Consider the following 27547-nt stretch of genomic DNA (forward strand, 5'->3'; position numbering starts at 1 on the left):
ACTTTCATTTTGTTTAAAGAAAAAGAATTATGGCCTTGAGCGATTGGGTGACGCGCTTTACTCCGCTATCTTGCGACCAGAGTTGCTTAGGGCATGGGTAAAACTAGATGAGAAGCTGTATGGGGCAAATTGGGATTTGCCTCATGCATACAGGCGGAAGGTGGTACGACACAAAAACACTAGATATTAACAAAACAACCTTTTTTATTTTACACGTGTTTTTTTAAAACATTAACTGTGGGCTGAGTGTAAGTTTATATCAAACGTGAGCGCGTTAAAAAAAATGTATGAAAATTTTAGTTCTTGAACGTTTTCGCTAGGGGCGCTGTACAATCCGTCATACATTATTAATGACATTTTTTTCTAGTGAGCGCGTTTGATGTAAACTCACACTAGGCCCTCTATATAGTAAGCTAAATGCTTGTGTTACGAGTGGGTTCACCACAATAGTCCAGCGGCGCGAGGGTATTGTAAACACTCATAATTATCTACTTATTTTAATTACCTACTTAGAGGTACAACACTCGTTGTTGATCACTTAAATTATCACTGTCCCAACAATCTCTTAGCCTCTCTCCTCCCAGTCTCAACCGCGCCATGCACTGTGGAATAATGGATAGAATTTGTTGCCTCCCCCGCGAACAGAACCCGGGGCTTCCCGGCCGAGTCCGTTAGGGGTGAAGCTAGAGAGGGACGGAGGGATGGGTAGGAGGGAGAGGTGAGACTGTCGAAGGAATAACTGCCGCGGGTGTACGGGTTGGAGTACCAGGTTGATCTGAAATAAACAATGATTGATAACGGCCAAAGAGATAAAAAAAACTAATTAAATAAAAAAAACATCAAAATCGGTTCATTAATTTATGGACCACGATTACCACTTACTACGATTGACACAGACAATATAGATCGTTTTATCTACGAAGACGCGCCCCACTATTTGGTCGAAGGTGGGGCGCGTCGTCGTGGATGAAACCACACGAATAATAATTACTATGAAACTTTAACGATCTACAGGGTGTTAGGTAAATGGGTATATGAGCCGACACTATAGTCTTTTTCACGTAAGATGATCCGTATGACACTTCAAGGTTATCCATATTACGCATACTACTTATGCAGAATATTTTTGAAAAAATATTTGTATTTTATTAGCAGTATAATAAAAAAAAATTAACTACTTGTCTTGAAATATATAGTAAAATCTGAGTCTATCCCAACTAATATTATAAATGCGAAAGTAACTCTGTCTGTCTGTCTGTCTGTCTGTCTGTCTGTCTGTCTGTCTGTCTGTCTGTCTGTTACGCTTTCCCGCTTAAACCTCGCAACCGATTTTGATGAAATTTGGCATAGAGATAGTTTGAGTCCCGGGAAAGAACATAGGATAGTTTTTATCCCGGTTTTTGAAACAGGGACGCGCGCGATAAAGTTTTTCTGTGACAGACAAAATTCCACGCGGGCGAAGCCGCGGGCGGAAAGCTAGTTGATTATATTTTAATTAAATAAGATGTAAAAATATTTTTTATTTAATGTACGCAATGTGTGAAACGGAATAGATTTAGTGCTGGGGTATTTCTTGTATAATAAAATCGATTATTTCCGCAGTTCATTAATCGATTGCAGTGAATACTTAGTTATTAAAAACATCACAAAAATCAACTATATTTTTCGATTATTGACTTTAATAAACGCATTGAAAATAAATTAATAGTTTTTAATTTAAAGAAACAGAACCAGTACTTTTTAGGAATCGTTTTTTTGAACACGAACCATGAAATTTGAATATTTTCAATAAAAATTTGTTACAATAATATTTGTAATTAAAAAAACATGTTTTTTGTTAAATAACACCTATACAAAATATTTCTCTAAAAGTAGGTTTTACTAACTCTTCGAAAAAAATCGATAGATAAATCGCTATGGTTTAGTTATGTGACATCTCTAAATCTTTCAAACTCGAAACGTCATACGGATCATCTTAGGTGAAAAAGACTATAGCCCATGTTAACATGGTCATATAAATGGTATGGTGAAGTCAGAAAATTGATATCTTCATTTTAATTATTTTAATTTTCAAAAAAATCGGATTTTATAAAATTTATTTTGTATGAAAATTTAAAAATATAAAATGATGATATCAAAATTCTGACTTCACCACACCATTTATATGCCCATGTTAACATGGTCTAGTGTCGGCTCATATACCCATTTACCTAACACCCTGTATAGACATGTCAAACTTAATAACATCCTTCTTTTTGTATCGGGGTTAATTACCCAAAAATGTTACAAAATACATAATTATGTTGGTTATCAATCGATATTATAAATCCGTAATAAAATTCAATAAATACCTCACAAATCCTACAGGCTTGGGAATAGTCCTGTTCGCGAATTTTTCCAACAGCTCCACGCTTTTGGCTTTCACCACTTCCTCTGACAGTGTCTCCATCTATAAAAAAATATTGTAATGGAAAATATTATGTATATTTAATTTTGTAAATGAAGAAAGATTATTATTTTACAGTGCAGATGTACAGTGTTTATGTGTAAATTTAAATAAATAAATAATATTGTTCATTATAAAAAATGAGAAAAAAATACTTACGTGCTTAGCGACCTCGCCGCACGTCCACAGAGTTAATGCTCTTTCGCAACTCATTGGCGGGTTTGCCCCCAAAATCATTGTAGTCCATCTATGAAAGAAAAAATGTAGGTTACCTACATTTAAATTAGAGAGAGCGTCTAATTTACTAGGGACAAAGTGAGAACTTACGACGTTCCCAGTTTGCCCCATAATCTGGGGCAAGAAGATTATAATCAAAATAGACCTCGCTCCTAAAATCATCGTAGTCTACCTATGAAAGATACATATAAATAAGTAGGTACATAGAGAGAGCGGTAACTCTGTCTGTCTGTCTTGCTTTCACGCCTAAACCACTGAAGCGATTTTGATAAAAGGCATAGAGATAGTTTGAGTCCCGGGAAAGGACATAGGATAGTTTTTATCCCGGTTTTTAGGGTTCCGTAGCCAAATGGCAAAAAACGGAACCCTTATACATAGATTCGTCATGTCTGTCTGTCCGTCCGTATGTCACAGCCATTTTTTTCCGATACTATAAGAGCTATACTGTTGAAACTTGGTAAGTAGATGTATTCTGTGAACCGCATTAAGATTTTAATGCAAAAATAAAAAAAATATAATAAATATTGGGGGCTCCCCATACTTAGAATTAGAACTGAAACTCAAAAATTTTTTTTTCGTCAAACATAAGTACGTGTGGGGTATCTATGGATAGGTCTTCAAAAATGATATCGAGGTTTCTAAAATACTTATTTTCTAAACCGAATAGTTTGCGTGACAGACTTCAGGAAAAAAGTTGGTCCCCCCCCCCCTCTAATTTCTAAAATAAGAAAATGAAAAATCTAAAAAAAACATAATAATAATTATGATGTACTTACATTACTATAAAAACTACCAACGAAAATTGTTTTGAACGAGATCTAGTAAGTAGTTTTTTTTAATACCTCGTAAATCGTAAACCGCTTATTACCGCGTAATCTTTCATACAAATAAATTAATAAAAAAAAATAAAAAATCATAAATCAATGGTACGGAACCCTTTGTGCGTGAGTCCGACACGCACTTGGCCGGTTTTTGAAACAGGGACTCGCGCAATAAAGTTTTTCTGTGACAGACAATTCGCGGGCGAAACCGCAGGCGGAAAGCTAGTTGGACACATAATATTGGAATCTTGGGGACAATCATAATAGACCTCGCCCCTGTACATCTTAATTATATTAATCAGAGAGAGCGTTTAATTTACCAGCGGCAAACCTGCGTTCTCAGTTTGCCCCATGATCTGGGGCAAGAAGGTAATACAATAATAATATAAGGCAATAAAGTTCGGGACTATTCCCATCTCTCGTTCCCACCACTGCAACTCCTGTGTAGCCAGGATCTACAGCTTGACCGCCACAAAAACCCAACCAATGAAGGTCAAGTTTGTCCCGGGGGAAAGTTAAACTGTCATTGGACCCGCAAGGCAATAAGATATAAGACCCACTTACTTGTCCTCTTCAGGAACTTTCTCCCTATCTTCCCCCTTCCAAACGAACCCCATGAAGGTGTCCTTAGGCCACCATGGCTCGGCGAACAAAAGGACTATCTTGTCGACCACCCCGAGGGGGATCCCGTTGATGGAGTCTACCTTCTCTTGGGGAAGAGCCGGGGTAAAGAGGGAAGCGTGCCTGTAAATGAATAATATTCTTCATCATCAGGTCATTTAATTTTAGTCTGGGCTGAGTGTGAGTTTATATCAAACGTCCTCAGCTAGTGAGCGCGTTAAAAAAATACAGGATGTCCCAAAAACAATGGATAATCCTGTAACTATCGATAGGCCTCTCGCCATGGTCTCCCTAACATCAAATGTTGACCCTAATAAAAATATCACCGTTTTCAAGATTTTTAAGTTTTTGTGCATTGTTACAAAATTGCTACCTACCTGCGATTACTTTTTCTCATGCCATTTCTTCAAATGAGGATATTTTTCAATCTAAGTAGTATTTTTTTATCACAAGAAACACACACCTGACCAGTAATGTGGGGAGGGCTCATGGCTCCCCACACTACTGGTCAGGTGGGTAAGTAGGACCGGTTTACTTTAGATTTCTGTCGCTTGCTTTTAAAGGAAGAGGTACCTATTTCAGTGCTAGGAGTCTCAAATTTTGCATGGACCCCCCGCCCATGCAAAATTTCCTTATAGAACGTAGGTGCTCACTGAGACGGGATTTTGCAAAATTTAACCCCTAAGGGGTTAAAGCGGGATACGCGTATGAAGTCGCGTAAGTAATAATATAGTTACGTGACATACATATATGACATAATATGACCTACCTCTCCTTCAAGACCCCGACAGACACCGTAACAATAACGTTATCAGACGTGTATTTCGAGCCGTCCTTGCACCGGACCACGACTTTGGACTCGGAGTCCAGCGGCCACTGGATCGACGTCACTTCTTTATTCAGTTCTATGGTCAACGAGGGCAGACCAGGGCCGTTTTTGTACGTGTTCTGGGGAAGATGGACTGACTTTTAATTTACAGTTTAACTAAAAAAATACGGTCTGCCTATTTGTTTTCATTGACGTTAGTTTGTGTTTCCGTACCAAACTTTGCAAGCATGTAGCTGAGGCATGTACTCGTATAAAAATAGGTATGAATGGACCTATATTTTGTGGACAAGCGAGTATAATGAAATTTTTAAGACCAGAGGTTTTAAAATAGTGTTAAGGAATAAATTTCAATGGTCATTTACAAATTGATCGAGCTAACTGCGCACCTCGCTGGAATTCGACTCTCATTGGATTGTAGACTCCCATGTCGCGCGACACTGATTTACCAGAGGCTTGTTTTAAAATCTTTATTTTATCCAAATAACAAAGTTACTTGCTAAAGCCCGGTGTCTGGGCACATAGAATTTTGTCCAATGACCCCAAGCTACCCATCCTTATCACTCGCGCGTAATTATGTTGCTGTTGCGCTCGCACATTCACTGCGGGCGCCCGTCGCAGTCGCGAGCGCGACAGCAATATACTCGTAATTGCGCGCGAGCGATAAGGATGGGTAGCTTGGGGTCAATGGACAAAATTCTACGTGCTCAGCGACCAGACTATAGCTATCCCTTACCATCATAATCTCGAACAGCGTCTTATACCCATACACGTGCCAGCTCATCTCCTGGTTTCCACCAAGAGTCACGTACTGCGTATGGGTGGTCGACTCATTCCAGTTGTTGGAACCAACATGGCTGTCGACGATCAGGTCGATGAAGACCAGGAGCTGTTGGATGAAGTCCTCGTCCGCGTAGAATGATGGGTAGCGCTCTTTTATGTAGGATTTTATCCTGGAATAGGGCAGTGAGAATCGATTATTCCCAGTCCCACTAAGGCTGTCCCCCGGTATTAAATGAGCGTGGTCGGTCCCAAGGGTTACGGGTGAAAATTGGGGAAAAAATTACCAGTTGTAGTAAGAAATTGTGAAAAAATGGGGTCAGTGCCAGAGGAAACTATTGGGAGTATTTATGAGTGAGTGATTCATCATCATCATTTCAGCCATAGGACGTCCACTGCTGAACATAGGCCTTCCCCAATGTTTTCCATGTTGATCGATTGGTAGCGGCCTGCGTCCAGCGCTTCCCTTCTACCATTACGATGTCGTCGGTCCACTTGTGGGTGGACGTCCCTACGCTACGTTTTCCGGTACGCGGCCTCCATTCCAGAACCTCTGCCCCATCGGCCATCAATTCTGCGTACTATGTGCCCTGCCCATTGCCACTTCAGCTTGCAAATCCGTCGGGCTATGTCAGCGACTTTAGTTCGTTTACGGATCTCCTCGTTTCTGATTCGATTCGACTTACCGCCCAGTCATAAAAACTCCTAACGGCTCCGGGGTCGCAGGATCCTCTTCCATCAGAGGCATGGCGAAGTTCATGATGTCCTCCATGAACGCCGCGTCCACCTAAAAACATAGAACATTTTATTGTACACCACACAATTAGGGTTTGTACCCGGGTTATCCCGGAACCGAAAGAACCGGGAAAACCCGGGTTTTTTCGACAGCTTAAGAACCGGGTTTTAAAAATTCAAAACCCGGTTCTTTCGGTACTTTCGGGTTTTGCATAGTTATCTAAAATATGTTATAGGTATTAGGCATGAGTCGTCACAAGAAAATTGCGAACGTATAGAGAACCTAAAGATATCAGATTAGCTACTAATAAAGATTACCTACTTATTGGTTTTGTACTTTGTTTTTTTTTTATGAGATATGTAAAATTAAATATTTTAAGCATTTTTCTTACATTTTTTTTAAATCACTGGCACATTTTTGTTTGCGCTTACGCTGCGACAGGTTATACAGAATATTGAGGACTATAACTTGCCACAATGCTTGGCGTTCCTAGACTATGAGAAGGTCTTCGATTCGATCGGGTCTTGGGCAGTGTTTACAGTCTCTTCAGCGGTGCCGTATTGACTATCGGTATATCGAGGTGCTGAAGTACTTGTACAAAAACGCCACCATGTCGGTCCGAGTACAGGAGCAGAGCACGAGGACGATTCCTCTGTAGTGAGGCGTTAGGCAGGGAGATGTTATATCTCCTAAACTGTTCACCACTGCATTGGAAGACGCTTTCAAACTCCTTGAATGGAAAGGATTCGGCATAAACATTAATGGCGAGTACATCACTCACCTTCGGTTTGCCCACGATACTGATTGTGGTCATGGCAGAATCGTTGTAAGATCTTGGCACAATGCTCAAAGACCTTAATCGAGTTTCCTAACAGGTAGGCCTGAGGATGAATATGGACAAAACAAAGCTTATGTCCAATGTCCATGTTGCGCCCTACCCAGTTTCGATTGGGAGCTCAATCCTCGAGATTGTTGACAAGTATGTCTACCTCGGACAAACGATCCAGCTAGGTAGGTCGAATTTCGAAAAGGGGGTCAATCGTCGAATCCAACTCGGCTAGGCAGCGTTCGGGAAACTACGCAACATCTTTTCATCCAAAATACCTCAGTGCCTGAAGACGAAAGTCTACAACCAATGTGTGTTACCAGTGATGACTTATGGCTCGGAAACGTGGCCTCTCACTATAGGCCTTATACAGAAGCTCAAAGTTGCACAGCGTGCTATGGAGAGGGCTATGCTCGGTGTTTCTTTACGAGATCGAATCAGAAATGAGGAGATTTCCTCCTTCCTTCTCCTCATTTCTATGTCAGCGGACTCAGCGGACATAGCCCGACGCGGACGCAGAACTGACGGCCGATGGGGCAGGAAGGTCCTGGAATGGAGGCCGCGTACCGGAAAACGCAGCGTGGAACGTCCACCCACAAGGTGGACCGACGACATCATAAAGGTAGAAGGGAAGCGCTGGACGCAGGCCGCTACCAATCGATCAACATGGAAAGCATTGGGGGAGGTTAATGTTCAGCAGTGGACGTCCTATCCTATGGTTTAAATGATGATGATGATGATATTTTTGTGTAAGAGTTGGCAACACTGACTCTTTTATTTGCTTTGCATCTGACAGTCAATATACCTATAAATAGTCAAATATATCGTTAAGTTGGATGAAAAAGACTGATTGTTGTTGTACCTCAATTGAAATCTAATTATTTTACTTCTTTTTATTTTTGGGAGTAGAATTTAGTAAAAATAGAAAAATATTGTTAATCATGTTTGTTAATTATTCCTAGTCTATTCAAAGATGTGTTATTTCAATAAAAAAACATAATCAAAATATTGTTTTTTTGGAACCGAAAGAACCGAAAAAACCGGGGCTCCCGGTTCTCATGACCACCAGACCCGAAAAACCCGGTTCCTCAAACCAGAACCGATTCTGCATTCCCTACACACAATCATCATATCTAATCTGATATCACCATTATCATTTCAGCCACAGGACGTCCACTGCTGAACATAGGCTTCTCCCAATGATTTCCACAATGGCCGGTTGGTGGCGGCCTGCTTCCAGCGCCTTCCTTTATGAGGTCGTCGGTCCACCTTGTGGGTGTACATCCCTCATAATGGAATACACACCACACAATATTAGAGAAGAAAAATAAAAAAAATTACAAAAGATACGGCACAATAGGCGGTCTTATTGCTATGAAGTGATCTCTTCCAGACAACCCAAATAAAGACAGTGAACGATCAATCAAAATCAAAAAATCAAAATTATCTTTATTTGTGTAGACTAATTAAATTAGTACTTGCAAATCGTCAAATGCTCTTAAGGAGCCTATAGGTACATGTCTCATTCTTTTTTTTGCCCTACCAGCGCTTCGAGACAAACATTTGGCAAGTGCTGAGAAGAAGCGCCGCAAGTCCGCAACAAACTCAGTCACCACTGTCTGCCCGTTTAAAAAATATATCGATACATATTACAAAGTTACTATGATATAATATGTAAGTATTTACAAAAAAAAAAGTATTTAAGTATGTTTATATCCGTTGTCTAGTACCCATAGTACAAGCTTTGCTTAGTTTGGGACTAGAAGCGTAGTGTAAAATGTCCAAGGATATTTATTTATTTAAAGTATTTTAAAAATAGGTACCTACCTAAATATTTAAATAATTAATCTATAATATAAAAATGAATCGCAAAATGTGTTGGTAAGCGCCTCAGATCATAGAAGGGAATAGATGTGAAACGGGGGCGTGGCGCGTGTCTCCGCGATATGCCCAGAAACGAACATCGCCCGCGACGCCAGGTTACTCGCGATTCAGTCGTACTGAGGAAATGTTCTCCGATATTGTTGGATAATGCGTCGTAACGTGCAATAACATAAGTGAAACGAAGTATTACAGGAACAATGAAGTCATTTACCACATGTAAGTATTGCAAATCCATTGGTATTTTGCTTATAAATAAAAAAAACTAAACATTTTTACGAACGAATTCAGTGCCGTGACATTTACTGCGATATCGAAATTAGTGGTGATAAAAATTCAAACACGTTGTACATTGACGATTTAGTTAGCAACCACTTTATGTCATGCGTAACTACTCTGCGCAATGTATTTTATTTCTTCCGATATCCACTGACGCGTGAAAATACACAGTACGGCCGCATGTGCCGGTCGTAACATAGTGCTGGGCTCGTGTTCTAATACGGTTTCCTATTATCGATAAATAGAAGTAAATTATTATTTTCTATTTTCTAATTTTGAATGAAAAAATCATGAGTTGCTTGCGATTTTTAAGTTTTTACAAAAACAATAACAATAGTAGAAGGGATTAGTAACTGTCAACTATGTAATTACTATAAGAGCTAGTTGAAAGCCTTATATAGGCATTATTTTTGATAAACATAGGCGGTACGAATTTCGCCATAATTAAAAAGTTAATGCGCGATAGTAGTTAATAATAATTACAGTGATCCTGTTATTATTATTAAAGTAAATAATAATATATTACCAATATTGTAAATACTGGTAAAAATCGCAAGTACCTACTTAACCCATGACTTTTCATACAAACTTTGTCAGTCTATAACTTCTATACTCCGTCGATAACGACATTGAGCTTTGGTTGGGGTAAATTAATTTAAGGTAACTTCATTTAGTCCCAATAATTGATTCTGAGTTTTTCGTCCATACAAAATGGAACTGACTCCTTTATGCAAAAATCGTTAAAGAACATAATAATAACGTATAATAATAAAAAGGTTTTCATACAAGCATTTTTTTTACCAATTTCGAGCCTTGCCCCCAGGATTTAAAGTATCGATATTTTATCGACTCCATTTTATCTTTCTTCTCTCTAATTGCTTTTTTCAAAGTGTGCGTCACGTCACGCGGCCATTGATTGGCCATAAGGCACGCCTTCTGGCCAATCACAGCACTTTTAAGCCGGTTGCACATGTTGTCGTAGACTCTCAGTCGCTTTGTTTTTACACAGTTGAATGTGTGTGTGGGAGCTGTGGTGGGGGAAATGTGGGGACACTGGTTCTCGTTGTAGTTACGCGCGACTTCATATCTATTCTCTTTCTATGATCTGAGGTAAGCGCATAACTCAACAACGCCTGGACCAATTTGGCCAAATCTTTTTTTAAAATGTTCGTTGAAGTTCAAGGATGGTTTTTACGGCGAGAAAAATTAGAATTATTGCTGGAAAAACCCTAAAAATAGCCCTTTTCTTTTTCCCATACAAATGATTTGTAACTAAAACCACAGAATAATAATAAGTACTTCGTACAGAAGATTTTCTTCGCGAAGGTATTTAAAAAAATGTATGCTCAATGTCGTTAACAATATGGTGTAATTTAGCTTGTCTCAAGAGTCGAGCACCATTTTGTTGACAAACGTCAGTGATCGGTACTGCGCCGAAGACATAGGGCTGACTTCGGTAAAATGATGTGTGACATGAGGTGCCAAACTGCGAAAAATGGCGGAGGAAATACATGAATAAGCATGAATTATATTTTGTGTTTCTAATATTATTCAGGCAGTTAAAAAATACTGTAGAGTATTAATTGCACCACCGTTTTTACATATGGTTTATTGTCTTTACAATGCAAATGGGTGAAGAATACGTGCGTGCGTCAATACTCGCTCGTGATTGTCCTGTCGATTAGGTACCGCAGGAGGGGTAGTCGCGCGTGTTTTGTTTTCGATGCAAACTCGCGGATATGAACAGGCCTGCTAAAACGTAGTCAATTTGAGCTTTATTGCTATGGTATAAAGTTCATATTAAATTACAAGCACTCACTGTTGTCTAAGCAATGTAGGTGTGTTCCTAACGTCAAAGATCATATTATCTATCAAAACAATGTGCGTGTGTGCGTGTGTGCGTTGGAGCACAGAATACATATATATGTCGCAGGCAAATTGTATAATTCCGCATTTTACAAACGGCGTCGTCAGTTCACAAACGCTCGCTGTTCTATGAAATGCCGAAGGCAAAATGTAAATTGCCTTGGCACTTTATAATATGCCACAAAATTTGATAGCCAATTCAATCGCCGTTTACAAAATGCCGCGGCAAATTGAAGAATTTAGTTCTTTTTCTTACCACGCGAGGCGCTGCCAATCAAAACAAGAAAAATGGCGTCGAGTAGTGGTGTTGTGATACAGAAAAATATTGAAAACAGTGCAAATTCTACGTATTCAAAGGACTTTTCACAAAAAACTATTGTTTTAAAGACATTTATTTTGCGATTCAAAAATAGGAGCAGTGAAAAAGCCGTGGACAAATGAAAAAGTTTTTGAGGTTATCAGGCACGTAAAAATCGCTAAGGTGACAATGGGATCTGGTGCTCGGAGGACTGCTGCGGAATATATGGTATAAAAAATATGATGTATGAGTATTGGCGATGTGGACTATCTTATTCTGAAAAAAGACAGCCCTGAGAGCCCAACGGAAAACATACCTATGGAAGACTATTATGATATTATTATGTGAACGCTAAAGTGTAACCTTGTTGGTGACCAAATAAATAAATATTGTTAGATATTCATAGGGACAGTGGACATGGTAGTCGAGACAAAATTCAGTACCAAATTAAAGATCGATATTGTCTATTTGAATAGAATTTGAATTACTGATATAAGGTCCGATTTATCCTACATGTGTTTTATGATGGTCACCCTATTGCAACAATCATAGTCGAAATTGTATCAATTGAACGAGTCGCCAATTTGCCTTCGGCATTTCACAGAACAGCGAGCGTTTGTAAACTGACGACGCCGTTTGTAAAATGCGGAATCATACAATTTGCCTGCGACATATACATAGTTGGAGGAGTTTAATGTCGCGTTCCGAAACTCGCGTTTCTTTTGTATTAGTTTCTTTATCTATGTATACTTATAATAAATCTGTAGAGAGGTCAATTCTGTACATGAAATATATTTTCAAAATAACTATCAGCTATCAGGGGGTGATTAGTGATCGATACTGATGCCAAAAATGCAATCAGTAAAATTTTTGTCTGTCTGTCTGTCTGTCTGTCTGTCTGTCTGTCTGTCTGTATGTTCCTTATAGAAACAAAAACTACTCGACGGATTTTAACGAAACTTGGTACAATTATTTTTCTTACTCCTGGGCAGGTTATAGTATACTTAGGAATTCCCACGGGAACAGGAATTAGCGGGAAAATCCTTTTGTATGAAAAATCTAAACCGCTTAAGTTAGACGCTTGAAATTTGGCATGTAGGTACCTTAGTAAACTTAAAGCTTAGTTACAACAAGGAATTCCCGAAATTCCCACGGGAACGGAAATAAGCGGGAAAATCCTTTTGTATGAAAAATCAAAACCGCTTAAGTTAGAAGCTTGAAATTTGGCATAAAATCCTTTTGTATGAAATATCTAAACCGCTTAAGTTAGACGCTTGAAATTTGGCATGTAGGTACCTTAGTAAACTTAAAGCTTAGTTACTACAACAGGATATTGCAAAATTCCCACGAGAACGGGAGTTAGCGGGAAAAACATTTGTATGAAAAATCTTAACCGCGTAAGATAGATGAAGAGGGTAAAACGGGATCCACGCGTACGAAGTCGCGGGCGGCCGCTAGTAGAACAATAATAATTTAATAACAGTAAAAGTAAAGCAGAAGCGCTTTTTAAAAGCCTATTAATAATCATCATCATCATCATCTCAGCCATAGGACGTCCAGTGCTGAACATAGGCCTCCCCCAATGCTTTCCATGTTGCCCGGTTGGTAGCGGCCTGCATCCAGCGCCTTCCTGCTACCTTTACTATGTCGTCGGTCCGGCAGAACCTCAGATCATAGAAGGGAATAGATGTGAAACGGGGGCGTGGCGCGTGTCTCCGCGATATGCCCAGAAACGAACATCGCCCGCGACGCCACACGGTGGTCCCGATTTAATAAAACATGGACATTGATGCTAGAGGCACGAAATTTTTTTTGATGGTTACTGCTATGATAACTAATAAGGCAAAAAAATATTACAATCCTACGACGTCTATTTCGTAGTAAAAAAAAATATATACATATTTTTTGTATGGAAGAAATTACGTTTCTGTCAATTTTTCGAAATTCTTTAACGATGTCAAGATGCCGATCACACATGTTATAAAACAAGTGATTCTGAGTATTTCATGCGAAGATACTTGTCACTTATCTCTGCGTACTTTTGAGTTATCGAGGGTTGAAAAATCGATTTTTTTATATTAAATATTTCCACGAAAAATTGTCAGAATTACAATATGGTGTATAAGGGACACTTTTGATGGCACATAACAACGACTCGCACTCGCGCGCGCTCGTATGCATCAACTTTTATTAAAATAAAAAAAAAATAAGGGAAATACTTAATACAAAGTTGTATGTATAGGTCCGCTGGCCGTCAAAAAGTAACTTATACGAGAGGTTGCCCAATTTACAATATGTCCATCATTGATAACTCACACAAATATCGTCTCTCTCTGAAGGATAACAAGTTTTTTTTGTTTCCAGAAGCTCTTGATAGGATGGAAGCCCATAAATTATACTCTCTGAAGCGAGAATGAATCTCAAATTGCGATATTGCCATTTTGACAAATTACATGATGTAACTAGCGCTAACGTTTATCTTCAGGTAGACACAGTTTTAAGTTAAAAGATTGTCTACTATTTCACACTGTTCTTCGTTTTGGAACAGTTCTTTGATAGGTAGTCGCTAATTTCGTTTTGTTAGACTCTTTCAGTTTAGCACATAAAGCGTAAACTAATTCCTCCTCAGAATGATCTAAAAGTGTTAGAGAGCGCCTCTTCTTCTGCAGAAGAAGAATTTTGCATAAATCTTCAAAAGGTTTTTTATTTATACCAGAAGTCGATGGTTGCACATCTACTTCCGCAGTATCATCAACTGGAGCGTCTTCCTCGGTGTTAACGTTGTCTATGCGTTGTGTTAACTCGGTAAAAGAACATTTTTTAAATCTATATTTTTACATTTCGGCCAGACCATTTCAGACTAAAATGACGAACGTATTGGCATTGAATTGTCTTTCGAAGATTTGAGTAATTATCAAATCATTAAGTCGTAATTTTACAAGAAATATATCAAAAAAGATATGGTCTGCTTCCAGTAGAGCCCAAAAGACATTTTTGCACCAGAATTCGCATTGGCTAGACTCTGAAATTGTCTGGCCGAATTGTAAAAATATAGATTTAAACAATGTTTTTTACCGAGTTAACACAACGCATAGACAACGTGAAATACTGAGGAAGACGCTCCAGTTGATGAGACTGCGGAAGTAGATGTGCAACCATCGACTTTTAGTATAAATAAAAAACCTTTTGAAGATTTATGCAAAATTCTTCTTCTGCAGAAGAAGAGGCGCTCTCTAACACTTTTAGATCATTCTGAGGAGGAATTAGTTTACGCTTTATGTGCTAAACTGAAAGAGTCTAACAAAACGAAATTAGCGACTACCTATAATCAAAGAACTGTTCTAAAATGAAGAACAGTGTGAAATAGTAGACAATCTTTTAACTTAAAACTGTGTCTACCTGAAGATAAACGTTAGCGCTAGTTACATCGTGTAATTTGTCAAAATGGCAATATCGCAATTTGAGATTCATTCTCGCTTCAGAGAGTATTTATGGGCTTCCATCCTATCAAGAGCTTCTGGAAACAAAAAAACTTGTTATCCTTCAGAGAGAGACGATATTTGTGTGAGTTATCAATGATGGACATAAATTGTAAATTGGGCAACCTCTCGTATAAGTTACTTTTTGACGGCCAGCGGACCTATACATACAACTTTGTATTAAGTATTTCCCTTATTTTTTTTTTATTTTAGTAAAAGTTGATGCATACGAGCGCGCGCGAGTGCGAGTCGTTGTTATGTGTCATCAAAAGTGTCCCTTATACACCATATTGTAATTCTGGCAATTTTTCGTGGAAATATTTAATATAAAAAAAACGATTTTTCAACCCTCGATAACTCAAAAGTACGCAGAGATAAGTGACAAGTATCTTCGCATGAAATACTCAGAATCACTTGTTTTATAACATGTGTGATCGGCATCTTGACATCGTTAAAGAATTTCGAAAAATTGACTGAAACGTAATTTCTTCCATACAAAAAATATGTATTTATTTTTTTTTACTACGAAATAGACGTCGTAGAATTGTAATATTTTTTTGCCTTATTAGTTATCATAGCAGTAACCATCAAAAAAAATTTCGTGCCTCTAGCATCAATGTCCATGTTTTATTAAATCGGGACCACTGTGCGCCAGGTTAGTCGCGATTCAGTCGTACTGAGGAAATGTTCTCCGATATTGTTGGATAGTGCGTCGTAACGTGCAATAACATAAGTGAAACGAAGAACTACAGGAACAATGAAGTCATTTACCACATGTAAGTATTGCAAATCCATTGGTATTTTGCTTATAAATAAAAAAAACTAAACATTTTTACGAACGAATTCAGTGCCGTGACATTTACTGCGATATCGAAATTAGTGGTGATAAAAATTCAAACACGTTGTACATTGACGATTTAGTTAGCAACCTCTTTATGTCATGCGTAACTACTGCGCAATGTATTTTATTTCTTCCGATATCCACTGACGCGTGAAAATACACAGTACGGCCGCATGTGCCGGTCGTAACATAGTGCAGGGCTCGTGTTCTAATACGGTTTCCTATTATCGATAAATAGAAGTAAATTATTATTTTCTATTTTCTAATTTTGAATGAAAAAATCATGAGTTGCTTGCGATTTTTAAGTTTTTACAAAAACAATAACAATAGTAGAAGGGATTAGTAACTGTCAACTATGTAATTACTATAAGAGCTAGTTGAAAGCCTAATATAGGCTGTTCACTTTTGACATAAATGTGAAACCATAGTCGTAGCATTATTTAATATTTTTCGTATAGCAACATTTGGTTGAAATGTCAAATAAAGTTAGTTGCAAAATTTGGATTCGGCCGTCGCGTCGCTCTCGTTTTCGAATCGCCAAAAAGGCGGTTAAACTTGTCGGAATTATCGCGCAAGCATAGAAATTACTCTCAATTAGTGTCGCAGTAGTTTAAAGTAGTATATTTATTAAATCCATCATCGATTGCGTGAGAGGCGGTGTGAAGGTGTCCAGCGTGGCCGTTACTACAAGGACGGTAGGAACTCATCTGGGCCCAGCACTGGGGGATTACTTGAATTGTACGTATCAGGCTAAACATCTTCAGGAGCCAGGTAAGCCCGATCGCAATCCTTTTACATTATTTTCAATCTTAAAGTTTTTCACCCAAGTCACAGAAATATTTTGGAAGTCTCCCTATCGCTATACAGTCCACTTTTATCGAAATCGCTTCATTTTTTTGGTCCTTCGAGCCGGATTTTATTGAAAAGTGCCTTTTCGTGGCGATTTCCAACATATTTTTCGTGATTTTACACATTTTTCATTTTTATAAATTAGTTGAGGGTGGTTTGCTTTGCGCGATAAATCGTTTCGTTTCGTGTCGTTGTGGTGGCAGTTGTAGTCCGCCATATTTTTCGCTGTCGATTTTTTTTTGTTTGTTGGCACTACTACTTCCTACCATAGACAATCATAACATTTACCGGGTTAGTTTTTTTTTTTTATCGATTAGTGTTATTGATTTTTGTTTGACAGTTGGTTTAATCTGTCGTTCGAAATGCCAATGTCAACAAATGAATCACTTGTTGAAATTGCAGATGCAAATAGAATTGCACGGGATTATGCTATTATGCGATTGGAATTTATTGAAAGTTCCGAATTATTAGGATACACTGAGGCGGACATTAAAGATCTTGCTAATGAATTCCATGACGCGCAGCGGAAGGTGTTGTTATCGTTATCGGATCCGTCTGCGCGGAGTGAGGAGATGAGTGCAACTTACGAATTCGAGAAGAAATTGTTTGCTATTAAACATCGTTTGCGTAGTAGACAATCACAAGAAAGTGAATCGAAACCCTGTGTTGGCGAGGCAGTTGTGGCTAATTTACCTAAAATTGACATTAAACCTTTCGATGGGAAATTAGAAAATTGGGTATCGTTTATTCAACTTTTTGATTCGTTAATTCATAGCAGAAATAATATATCGAATGTCGAAAAGTTACACTATTTGTTGTCGAGTGTACAAAATTCTGCTTATGAACTAATTAAAAATTATCCGCTTAGCAATGAAAGTTATACGGATGCATACGGTTGTTTACGGAAATACTATGACAAAAAGAGACAGATTGCTACACACTATTACCAGGCCTCCGTCACTCGCCTATGTCGGCCGAGATAATTACCTACAGCGCGCGACAACTTCAAGTTGCAAATCAGTCCGGGCCGCCACGCGCCTGTTTGCACACGCGTATCTAATATACACGCTCGGTCGATCATAGTCGCAATCAAGGTTTATTGTTCCAACAGCACTGTTATTTTTCTTTAATGAAAAATTTTAATATTTAGGAATAATAATTAACTGTAGTGATTTAAATAATAAAAAAAAACTACACTTTTTAAATAATAAATTATTTTGAAATACTTATGACAAAAAACTATAGCAAAAAAATTATTTTAGCTAATAAAAACATTAACTTTTACTTTACCGTGTCTATTTTCCGACACTACACCTTTTAAAACTGTTTGTTTAATTTCGAATTATCGCAACACTGAAGTTTATTAAAAGGTACTTTAGAGATGGTACAATTATACAAACTCCACTAGATTAAAGTTTTCTAATCGTAAATACAATAAATGCTTCTTAAAATTAAGTTTTTATTTATTTTACTTTGCTCATACAACCCTGACGCTTGAGCGGTGACGTAGATCAATTCTAAACACAAAAAAATGCGCTCTTGTGAGCGTACTAGTAAGGTGCGATTTCGAATGCACCATGTGCGTTGGATATTTTGCATTATTATTATTACCGTTAAAATGTCGGCATCTGATCCTACACAAAGGAGTGCAATTTCTGTTGCTACTATTATGTATTCTGTGCTATTACGAAAAAATATTATCCTGTGAACCGATCAAAACAAAGACGGCCAGTGACCTTGAACGTATTCATCGCACGTTTACTGAGAACTTATCGGTCTTAAATAAATACAGTTTACCAAATAGTAACTTTATGCTCTTTTACCTATTGTGGTCAAAATTGGATAAATGCACTCGTGAAGCATTTCAACTACAGCATAATAGTGATGAAATTCCGTTGTTCTCAGACGTTATTAATTTTATCGAAAAACAATATAGGGCACTGGACTTGTCGGGTGTCGTACCCCTGTCGAATAATTCGGGTGGTTCTTTTAAGGGTAAACATAGTGGTGTGAGCAAGCCTAAACAGTCGTTCGTAGTCTCTTGTCCAGCCTGTCGCTTTTGTAGTGGCCAGCACAGTCTCACTGCTTGTGATGAATTCTTAAAACTTGACATAAATTCTCGTTTTAATTTTGTTAAACAGAATGGTCTCTGTTTGTTGTGTTTTTCGGATACGCATAGGGTAAAAACTTGTCGTGCTTCTCGTTGTGGAGTGTGTCGTAACTCACACAATACCTTATTGCATTTTACAAAACAAACTCAGACCTCATCTGTAACTGACAGTACACAACCTGATAAGAATAATATCGTTTTAACTTCAGTAACTAGTAATAATACTGTCTTGTTTTCGACTGTCAAGGTTTTAATTAAAAATAGTTCCGGTAACTTTCAACCCGTGCGTGCACTGCTAGACTGCGCTAGTGCTTGTAATTTTATTTCGGAACCCTGTGCCAAAATGCTGGGACTTAATATTTGTCGTGGCCAACATTCCGTCAATGGAATTGGCAATTCTGTCGCTCAGCCACTTGGTTCGTTGTCGTGTGAACTAAAACCGTCTGGTAAATCATTACTGTCGTCAAATATAAAATTTGAAGCTCTCGTTTTGTCGGAAATTTGTGCTGATCAGCCTGCCCAACCTATTGATTCGTCCGCATGGTCGCACATACGGAACTTACTTCTCGCTGATCCCGACTTTGCTCATCCAGGGCCGGTAGACATACTGCTCGGTGCAGATATTTTCGCTTCTTCGTTACTACCGGGCCTTAGGAAGGGGAAGGCTGGTCAGCCCAAAGCGCTTAACACCATCTTTGGATGGATTATTTTGGGGGAGTGTGACGTCAATCGACTCGCACCCAAACCTGTCGGTCGTAGCAATAATAATTGCCTTCTCGTCTCGAATATTTCACAAACGTCGTTGGATAACTCCATTAAAAGATTCTGGGAAATAGAAAATGTAAATTCTCCGCAGAAGTCTTACTTGTCGAAGGAGGACCAACTTTGTGAGAGTTATTTTGTCGATAATCATTCTCGTAACCATGAAGGTAGATTTGTGGTGCCCTTACCTTTCGTCGATCCCACAAATAAACCTGTCTTTGTGAATTCCCGTGAAATTGCGCTTAAGCGCCTTTTCTCATTAGAACGCAAATTGAACACTGGTCCTGCATTAGGAGCTGAATATGTCGCTTTCATGGAAGATTATAAAGAACGCGGTCATCTCGAAGAGGTTGATCCTCCTCCCACGAGTGAGGGTCGGTTTTATTACATACCCCATCACGGTATTTTACGCCCTGAATCTGTCAGCACGCCTCTCCGCGTTGTTTTCGATGCCAGCGCGAGAGATGGCAAAGTGGTCTCACTCAATGAAACCTTACTCGCCGGGCCGAAACTTCAGACTAATATTTTCGATCTGCTTATGCGCTTTCGTTGGCATGCTGTTGTTTTCACTGGAGATGTGAAACAGATGTATAGGCAAATATTAGTTCCAGAAGAAGACGCGGAATACCAGCGCATTTTGTGGCGTCCTAGTGCTGATGGACCAGTGCGTGACTATCGATTGTTAACCGTGACGTATGGAGTATCGTCGGCGCCGTTTCAGGCTCTTCGAACCATGACTCAACTTGTCACGGATTCTGCTGAGGAGTACCCAGCTGGTTCCGCAGTCTTGTCACGTGACATCTATGTAGATGACGTTGTCACTGGTGCGAACTCGGTCGAGGAGGCTTGCTCTCTTCAGATGGAACTGACCAAAATATTGTCGTCGGGTGGGTTCCATCTGAGGAAGTGGACCTCTAACAGTAGCACTTTTCTCGATAGCCTTCCCCCTTCGGACTTGTATTCGGGTGACTTCAAGCGTTTTGAAGAGATTCCTGACCTTTCGCTTAAAAATCTTAGGTCTGTTGTGGCAGCCACAATCAGATTCTTTTAGTTTTCGTGTTGCAGATACTTCGATTTTCGTCGGTTTCCACTGTGAAACATATTCTTTCGTATTGTTTTCGATTCGCTCATAATTTAAAAATTAAATCGGTTTGTAACCGTAATAACGGACCTTTGCAGCCGTCCGAAATTCATGGCGCCTTTATGTTTTTTTTTATCAAATCTGTGCTGTTGTTTATTGTCGAGTTGTTACTGATGAATGTTCGTATATCGTTAATCTTCGTCTCGAAGCGGGTCTTCTCAGGGTGGGCGGTCGCTTGGCTCATCCCAGGGTTGATTTTGAAGTGAAACATCCATTGCTACTACCTCGTTCACACCGTCTCACTTCCTTGATTATCCAGGAGTACCACGTTCGCTTCATGCACCCCGGTGCGCAAACTCTCCAAAATCTCCTTGCACAGCATTTTTGGATCCTGTCGTGTAAACGCGCCATTCGGTCGGTAATTTCGGGCTGCATTAAATGTTTTCGTGTCCGTCCGCAATCAGCCCCCACACCACTCATGGGTAATTTACCTTCGTATCGGGTTAACCAAATTAAGCCTTTCTCGAGTTCTGTCGTTGACTATGGTGGACCTTTCGATATAGCTCTCGGACGTGGTCGCGGTGTTAAGACCTTTAAAGGTTACATTTGCGTTTTCGTTTGTACCACTACGAAAGCTATACATATCGAGCTCGCCTCTGAGCTGTCGACGGAAGCTTTTCTTGCTGCTTTGCGCAGATTTATCGCACGTCGTGGAAGGTGTAGTCAGCTCGTATCGGATCAGGGTCGCAATTTTATCGGTGCAAGTAACTATCTTGGTTCCTTAATGCAGAAGGCCGCGGATGCTCAGGAAATAAAATTTTCGTTTAGTCCTCCTGGGAGTCCCCACTTCAATGGCTTAGCGGAAGCAGGGATCAAGTCGGTTAAGACACATCTGGCTCGCGTTATCGGTACTCAGCGACTTACCTTCGAAGAGCTTTATACCGTTTTGGCTCAGGTTGAAGCGATGTTAAATTCTCGGCCTTTGACCCCCTTAAGTTCTGATCCTAACGATCTTGCAGCTTTGACCCCAGGACATTTTCTCACATTAGAGCCCATGACTATAATGCCCGAGGAGAATCTTGTCGGTCAAAACATTGGCGCTCTTCAGCGCTGGAAGCTTATCCAACAGATGCACCAGGACTTTTGGGTTAGATGGCGCAATGAATACATGCACACCTTACAGCAACGTGCTAAGTGGGATAAAACCAATGCTAATATAACTGTGGGAACAATGGTTTTAGTTGTTAATGAGCTACTACGCCCACAAAAGTGGCCATTGGGTCGTATCGTTGCCTTACATCCTGGCTTGGATGGAATTTGTCGAGTGGTGACCGTGAGGACTGCTGCTGGGCAGAACAAAAGACCAGTCGTTAAGATTTGTCCTTTGCCTTTGGCAAATGACTTATCAAATTAAATTTAAATAAGTTTCGTTTATCGCCTTACACTGCCTTCGCGAATACAGGGTGAGTGTAAACCTATCGTCTCGTAGTTTGTAAGTTGCACTTGTTGCCTTATCGTATTTTTTGAATTTTCGCCGTATTCTTTTTTTTCGTTTTCGTAGTAAATACGGTTGTATTTAGGTGGGCGGAATGTTCACTTTTGACATAAATGTGAAACCATAGTCGTAGCATTATTTAATATTTTTCGTATAGCAACATTTGGTTGAAATGTCAAATAAAGTTAGTTGCAAAATTTGGATTCGGCCGTCGCGTCGCTCTCGTTTTCGAATCGCCAAAAAGGCGGTTAAACTTGTCGGAATTATCGCGCAAGCATAGAAATTACTCTCAATTAGTGTCGCAGTAGTTTAAAGTAGTATATTTATTAAATCCATCATCGATTGCGTGAGAGGCGGTGTGAAGGTGTCCAGCGTGGCCGTTACTACAAGGACGGTAGGAACTCATCTGGGCCCAGCACTGGGGGATTACTTGAATTGTACGTATCAGGCTAAACATCTTCAGGAGCCAGGTAAGCCCGATCGCAATCCTTTTACATTATTTTCAATCTTAAAGTTTTTCACCCAAGTCACAGAAATATTTTGGAAGTCTCCCTATCGCTATACAGTCCACTTTTATCGAAATCGCTTCATAGGCATTATTTTTGATAAACATAGGCGGTACGAATTTCGCCATAATTAAAAAGTTAATGCGCGATAGTTATTAATAATAATTACAGTGATCCTGTTATTATTATTAAAGTTAATAATAATATATTACCAATATTGTAAATACTGGTAAAAATCGCAAGTACCTACTTAACCCATGACTTTTCATACAAACTTTGTCAGTCTATAACTTCTATACTCCATCGATAACGACATTGAGCTTTGGTTGGGGTAAATTAATATAAGGTAACTTCATTTAGTCCCAATAATTGATTCTGAGTTTTTCGTCCATACAAAATGGAACTGACTCCTTTATGCAAAAATCGTTAAAGAACATAATAATAACGTATAATAATAAAAAGGTTTTCATACAAGCATTTTTTAAACCAATTTCGAGCCTTGCCCCCAGGATTTAAAGTATCGATATCTTATCGACTCCATTTTATCTTTCTTCTCTCTAATTGCTTTTTTCAAAGTGTGCGTCACGTCACGCGGCCATTGATTGGCCATAAGGCACGCCTTCTGGCCAATCACAGCACTTTTAAGCCGGTTGCACATGTTGTCGTAGACTCTCAGTCGCTTTGTTTTTACACAGTTGAATGTGTGTGTGGGAGCTGTGGTGGGGGAAATGTGGGGACACTGGTTCTCGTTGTAGTTACGCGCGACTTCATATCTATTCTCTTTCTATGATCTGAGGGCAGCAAGGTTAAGTGGGTCTAGACAAAGTGCAAATTATAATCGCAAACCAGTCGCAAAGTGGTCGAAAAGCCCCTTTTTTGTATGGAATTTTGACGGATTCGATTTTCGATTCGATCAAAAAGTGCGTTTTGTCTAGGGGGCCTGGAGTGGAGTGGCAGCGTTGGACTACCCACAAAGCGGACCAAAAGCCTATTATTGTCAGGAATTCATGAAATGAATTTTACCACGCCGCCGTCGGACCGGAGGGTGACCGTATTCAGCTCTTGACGAAGAACCGTCACGTTGTTGTCCAGAGCCAGTTGGTAGGTCACGCTCGAATCTTGCCCGTGGATCCTGGGGAAATAATATCATCATCATCATTGTGGCGATATCAACATATTTGTTTGTATTGGACTGGGTGTTTTCTATGTATAAGGTAATAAGTATGCATTAAAAAAAAAAGTATTTAAGTATGTTTATATCCGTTGTCTAGTACCCATAGTACAAGCTTTGCTTAGTTTGGGACTGGAAGCGCAGTGTAAAATGTCCAAGGATATTTATTTGTTTATCTACGATACGCTACTAATACAAACTAGTGTACCAACAGATGGCGCTGTTACGACTTCACTATGGCATACTCCACCGCGCGTACAATCCTGCATCGCGGTGTCGGAGTTTTCTACCCTGCCCAGCATAGGAAAACCAAGATGGTGTATATTGGACCATGGTCTCCGAGCATAGCACCCGCTCGGAAGGAAACACTAACATCTTAGCTTCCTTCTTCTTCTTCTTTTCGTGTCGACAACAAACCTACACAGTGTCAGCCCAAAACTCCGCCACAAGAGTGGCGTTGTCAGTAGCACTCATCAAATCCTCCTGAGTGCAGTTGCTTGGGCACTCAGGGCATGACATCAGGTGCCTCATCGACTGGGGAACAAAACCGCACCTGCACTCCATGTTTGAGCCATCCAAGAATCCCCACCTGGCCAGATTGTCCTTACTACGGCCAACCTGCGTCCGAAGTCTATTTAAAGACTTCCAGGTAAGCCAGGGGAGCTCATGTCCAGGTGGAGGACTCTCAGACATAGGGAGCTTCCTTATTGTGGTCGATCCTTCGAATCCCACATCATCATCATTTTCAGCCATAGGACGTCTACTGCTGAACATAGACGTGGCCATAGCCTGTTGGTTGCTGCCGCCGAATGGACAGCAAGGTTCTGGAATGGAGGCCTCGTACCGGACAGCGCAGCGTAGGACGTCCACGCACAAGGTGTCTCTAGAGAAACTCTTACCATTCTGCCCCCATCTCCACTAAGCTACCCCCAGGCAGGGGTACCGTGTTGACCCTGCCCCCGACACGGCCCTGGGCCTCCAAAGCCAGGACCCGCTTGCCAGCGTGGGCCAGCTCCGTCGCTGCGGCTGTCCCTGACGCTCCTAATCCGACCACTATGGTGTCGAAGTGTGTACTGGAATAAGTAAAAAATACAAATTTTAGAGCCCCCTTCTACTTTATTTATTTGTCACTCGCTTCTTCAACTTCAAGTTTTAATTACAGTCAAACAATTCATCCAGTTTTTTCTCACAGATTTGCGACATTCTCCAAAGTTCTAAACTTTCAAAGCTTCTAAGCTATGTAAGGTAGTAGGTATGTGTATTTATGGAACAAGGAAGCCACTTTTGTGGTTTTGACCGATTATGAGTTTTGACTCTAACATTATGTAGGTAGGTACTATAATATTATGTAACAATACATTATTGATCAAAAACATTTTTTTTAATAATCCCGTAAGCCCCTCATGGTAAGCTAATTAAGCTTGTGTGAGTGGGTTCAAATCGAACGGGATTCGAACCCGCGTTCCTCGATTCACGAGTCGGCCAGTCCGACCCATTCTCTTATTATTTTGCGTGGCTATATATTAAATACATCAGTTACATAAGTTAATTACTTAATTAAAATTTTATTTTAGCTAAGTAATCTTATCTTGTTTATTATTATAAAACATGCTCCTCTAACAGGGGGCAAGATGGTTCAAGTTTATTTATTAGTCTGTAGTTGCGGTTGTTATTTTATTGAAGGTCAAAATTAGGCCGTGTTTTCACTAAGGCGGAACAGAGCAGAGAAGTTTTGTTGTGAATAACCAATCAGATTTCATTATTTCCACTTCTCTTCGCTCTGTCAGCTCTGCTCTAATCCGCGCCTCTGTCAAAACCTGAAGAAAAATATAAGTCCGCCCGCCCGCCCGACACTAAGTACTTCTTCGCTCCGCTCCGTCTTGATGGAAAATGGGCCTTAGGTATAGTATACTTCTAAAACCTAAATCATATCGTACTAAGCAAGAATTTTCACTGAAAAAAATTAAGTACTTCTTCAGGAGAACTAGACGGGTGTGGGTAGTAGGTAGATAATCATATCCTAGGTTTCTTCATAAATATCCATTTAATTAAACCACCCTAACCGAATTTAGGCCGATGGGGCAGCAAGGTTCTGGAATGGAGGCCGCGTACCGGAAAACGCAGCGTGGGACGTCCACCTACAAGGTGTACCGACGACATCGTAAAGGTAGCAGGGAAGCGCTGGACGCAGGCCGCTACCAATCGATCAACATGGAAAGCATTGGGGGAAGCCTATGTTCAGCAGTGGACGTCCTATGGCTGAAATGATGATGATGATGATGAACCGAATTTAGAACGAGCGCACCTAATTAGTATTAAATAAGTAGGTAAAGAACGAGAAGAAAGCCGGTTTTCGAAAGCTGTACGCGCGACAGACCTAAATTCACGCGGGAAATATCTCGTAAAAAGGAAAAACTTCTGCAGTACTTAGTACAGTTGTAGTTGGGCAGTGGGAAATATAACCAGTTGAGCAGTCTCTAAGTAGTTGAGCAGTGGGGAAAAAAAGGAAAAAATATCACAAAAATAACATTTTTAAGTACCTTCCACTGATACTCGCCGTATCAGCAATCGCGACGAGCGCCAAAACTGCGAACCACGCTTCCATTTTGAAGTCCCAGGCACAACTAAATCGCGGTTTGTAACACTGACCTTAGAGAGACCCCGCCGCACAGTGGTCCCGATTTAATAAAACATGGACATTGATGCTAGAGGCACGAAAATTTTTTTGATGGTTACTGCTATGATAACTAATAAGGCAAAAAAATATTACAATCCTACGACGTCTATTTCGTAGTAAAAAAAATATATACATATTTTTTGTATGGAAGAAATTACGTTTCTGTCAATTTTTCGAAATTCTTTAACGATGTCAAGATGCCGATCACACATGTTATAAAACAAGTGATTCTGAGTATTTCATGCGAAGATACTTGTCACTTATCTCTGCGTACTTTTGAGTTATCGAGGGTTGAAAAATCGATTTTTTTATATTAAATATTTCCACGAAAAATTGCCAGAATTACAATATGGTGCATAAGGGACACTTTTGATGACACATAACAACGACTCGCAATCGCGCGCGCTCGTATGCATCAACTTTTATTAAAATAAAAAAAAAATAAGGGAAATACTTAATACAACGTTGTATGTATAGGTCCGCTGGCCGTCAAAAAGTAGCTTATACGAGAGGTTGCCCAATTTACAATATGTCCATCATTGATAACTCACACAAATATCGTCTCTCTCTGAAGGATAACAAGTTTTTTTTTGTTTCCAGAAGCTCTTGATAGGATGGAAGCCCATAAATACTCTCTGAAGCGAGAATGAATCTCAAATTGCGATATTGCCATTTTGACAAATTACATGATGTAACTAGCGCTAACGTTTATCTTCAGGTAGACACAGTTTTAAGTTAAAAGATTGGCTACTATTTCACACTGTTCTTCGTTTTGGAACAGTTCTTTGATTATAGGTAGGTAGTCGCTAATTTCGTTTTGTTAGACTCTTTCAGTTTAGCACATAAAGCTTAAACTAATTCCTCCTCAGAATGATCTAAAAGTGTTAGAGAGCGCCTCTTCTTCTGCAGAAGAAGAATTTTGCATAAATCTTCAAAAGGTTTTTTATTTATACTAAAAG

The 27547-nt window shown here is 39.6% G+C and overlaps 1 protein-coding gene across 1 annotated transcript; it reads right to left on the reverse strand.

Annotated features, from left to right (window-relative positions):
* Positions 1-184: 184 nt before the first annotated feature.
* On the reverse strand, positions 185-26527 carry LOC135085487 (peroxisomal N(1)-acetyl-spermine/spermidine oxidase-like). The gene is made up of 10 exons (XM_063980278.1): positions 26452-26527; positions 24811-24984; positions 23764-23872; positions 6418-6518; positions 5688-5904; positions 4895-5073; positions 4069-4248; positions 2606-2693; positions 2352-2449; positions 185-775 (listed from the first exon to the last, which is right to left on the reverse strand). The coding sequence occupies exons 1-10, from the start codon at positions 26514-26516 to the stop codon at positions 547-549; spliced, it is 1440 nt and encodes a 479-aa protein (XP_063836348.1). The 5' UTR covers positions 26517-26527; the 3' UTR covers positions 185-546.
* Between the last annotated feature and the right edge of the window lie 1020 nt (positions 26528-27547).

The sequence above is a fragment of the Ostrinia nubilalis genome, chromosome 28, assembly GCF_963855985.1.
Source record: "Ostrinia nubilalis chromosome 28, ilOstNubi1.1, whole genome shotgun sequence".
Lineage (NCBI taxonomy): Eukaryota > Metazoa > Arthropoda > Insecta > Lepidoptera > Crambidae > Ostrinia > Ostrinia nubilalis.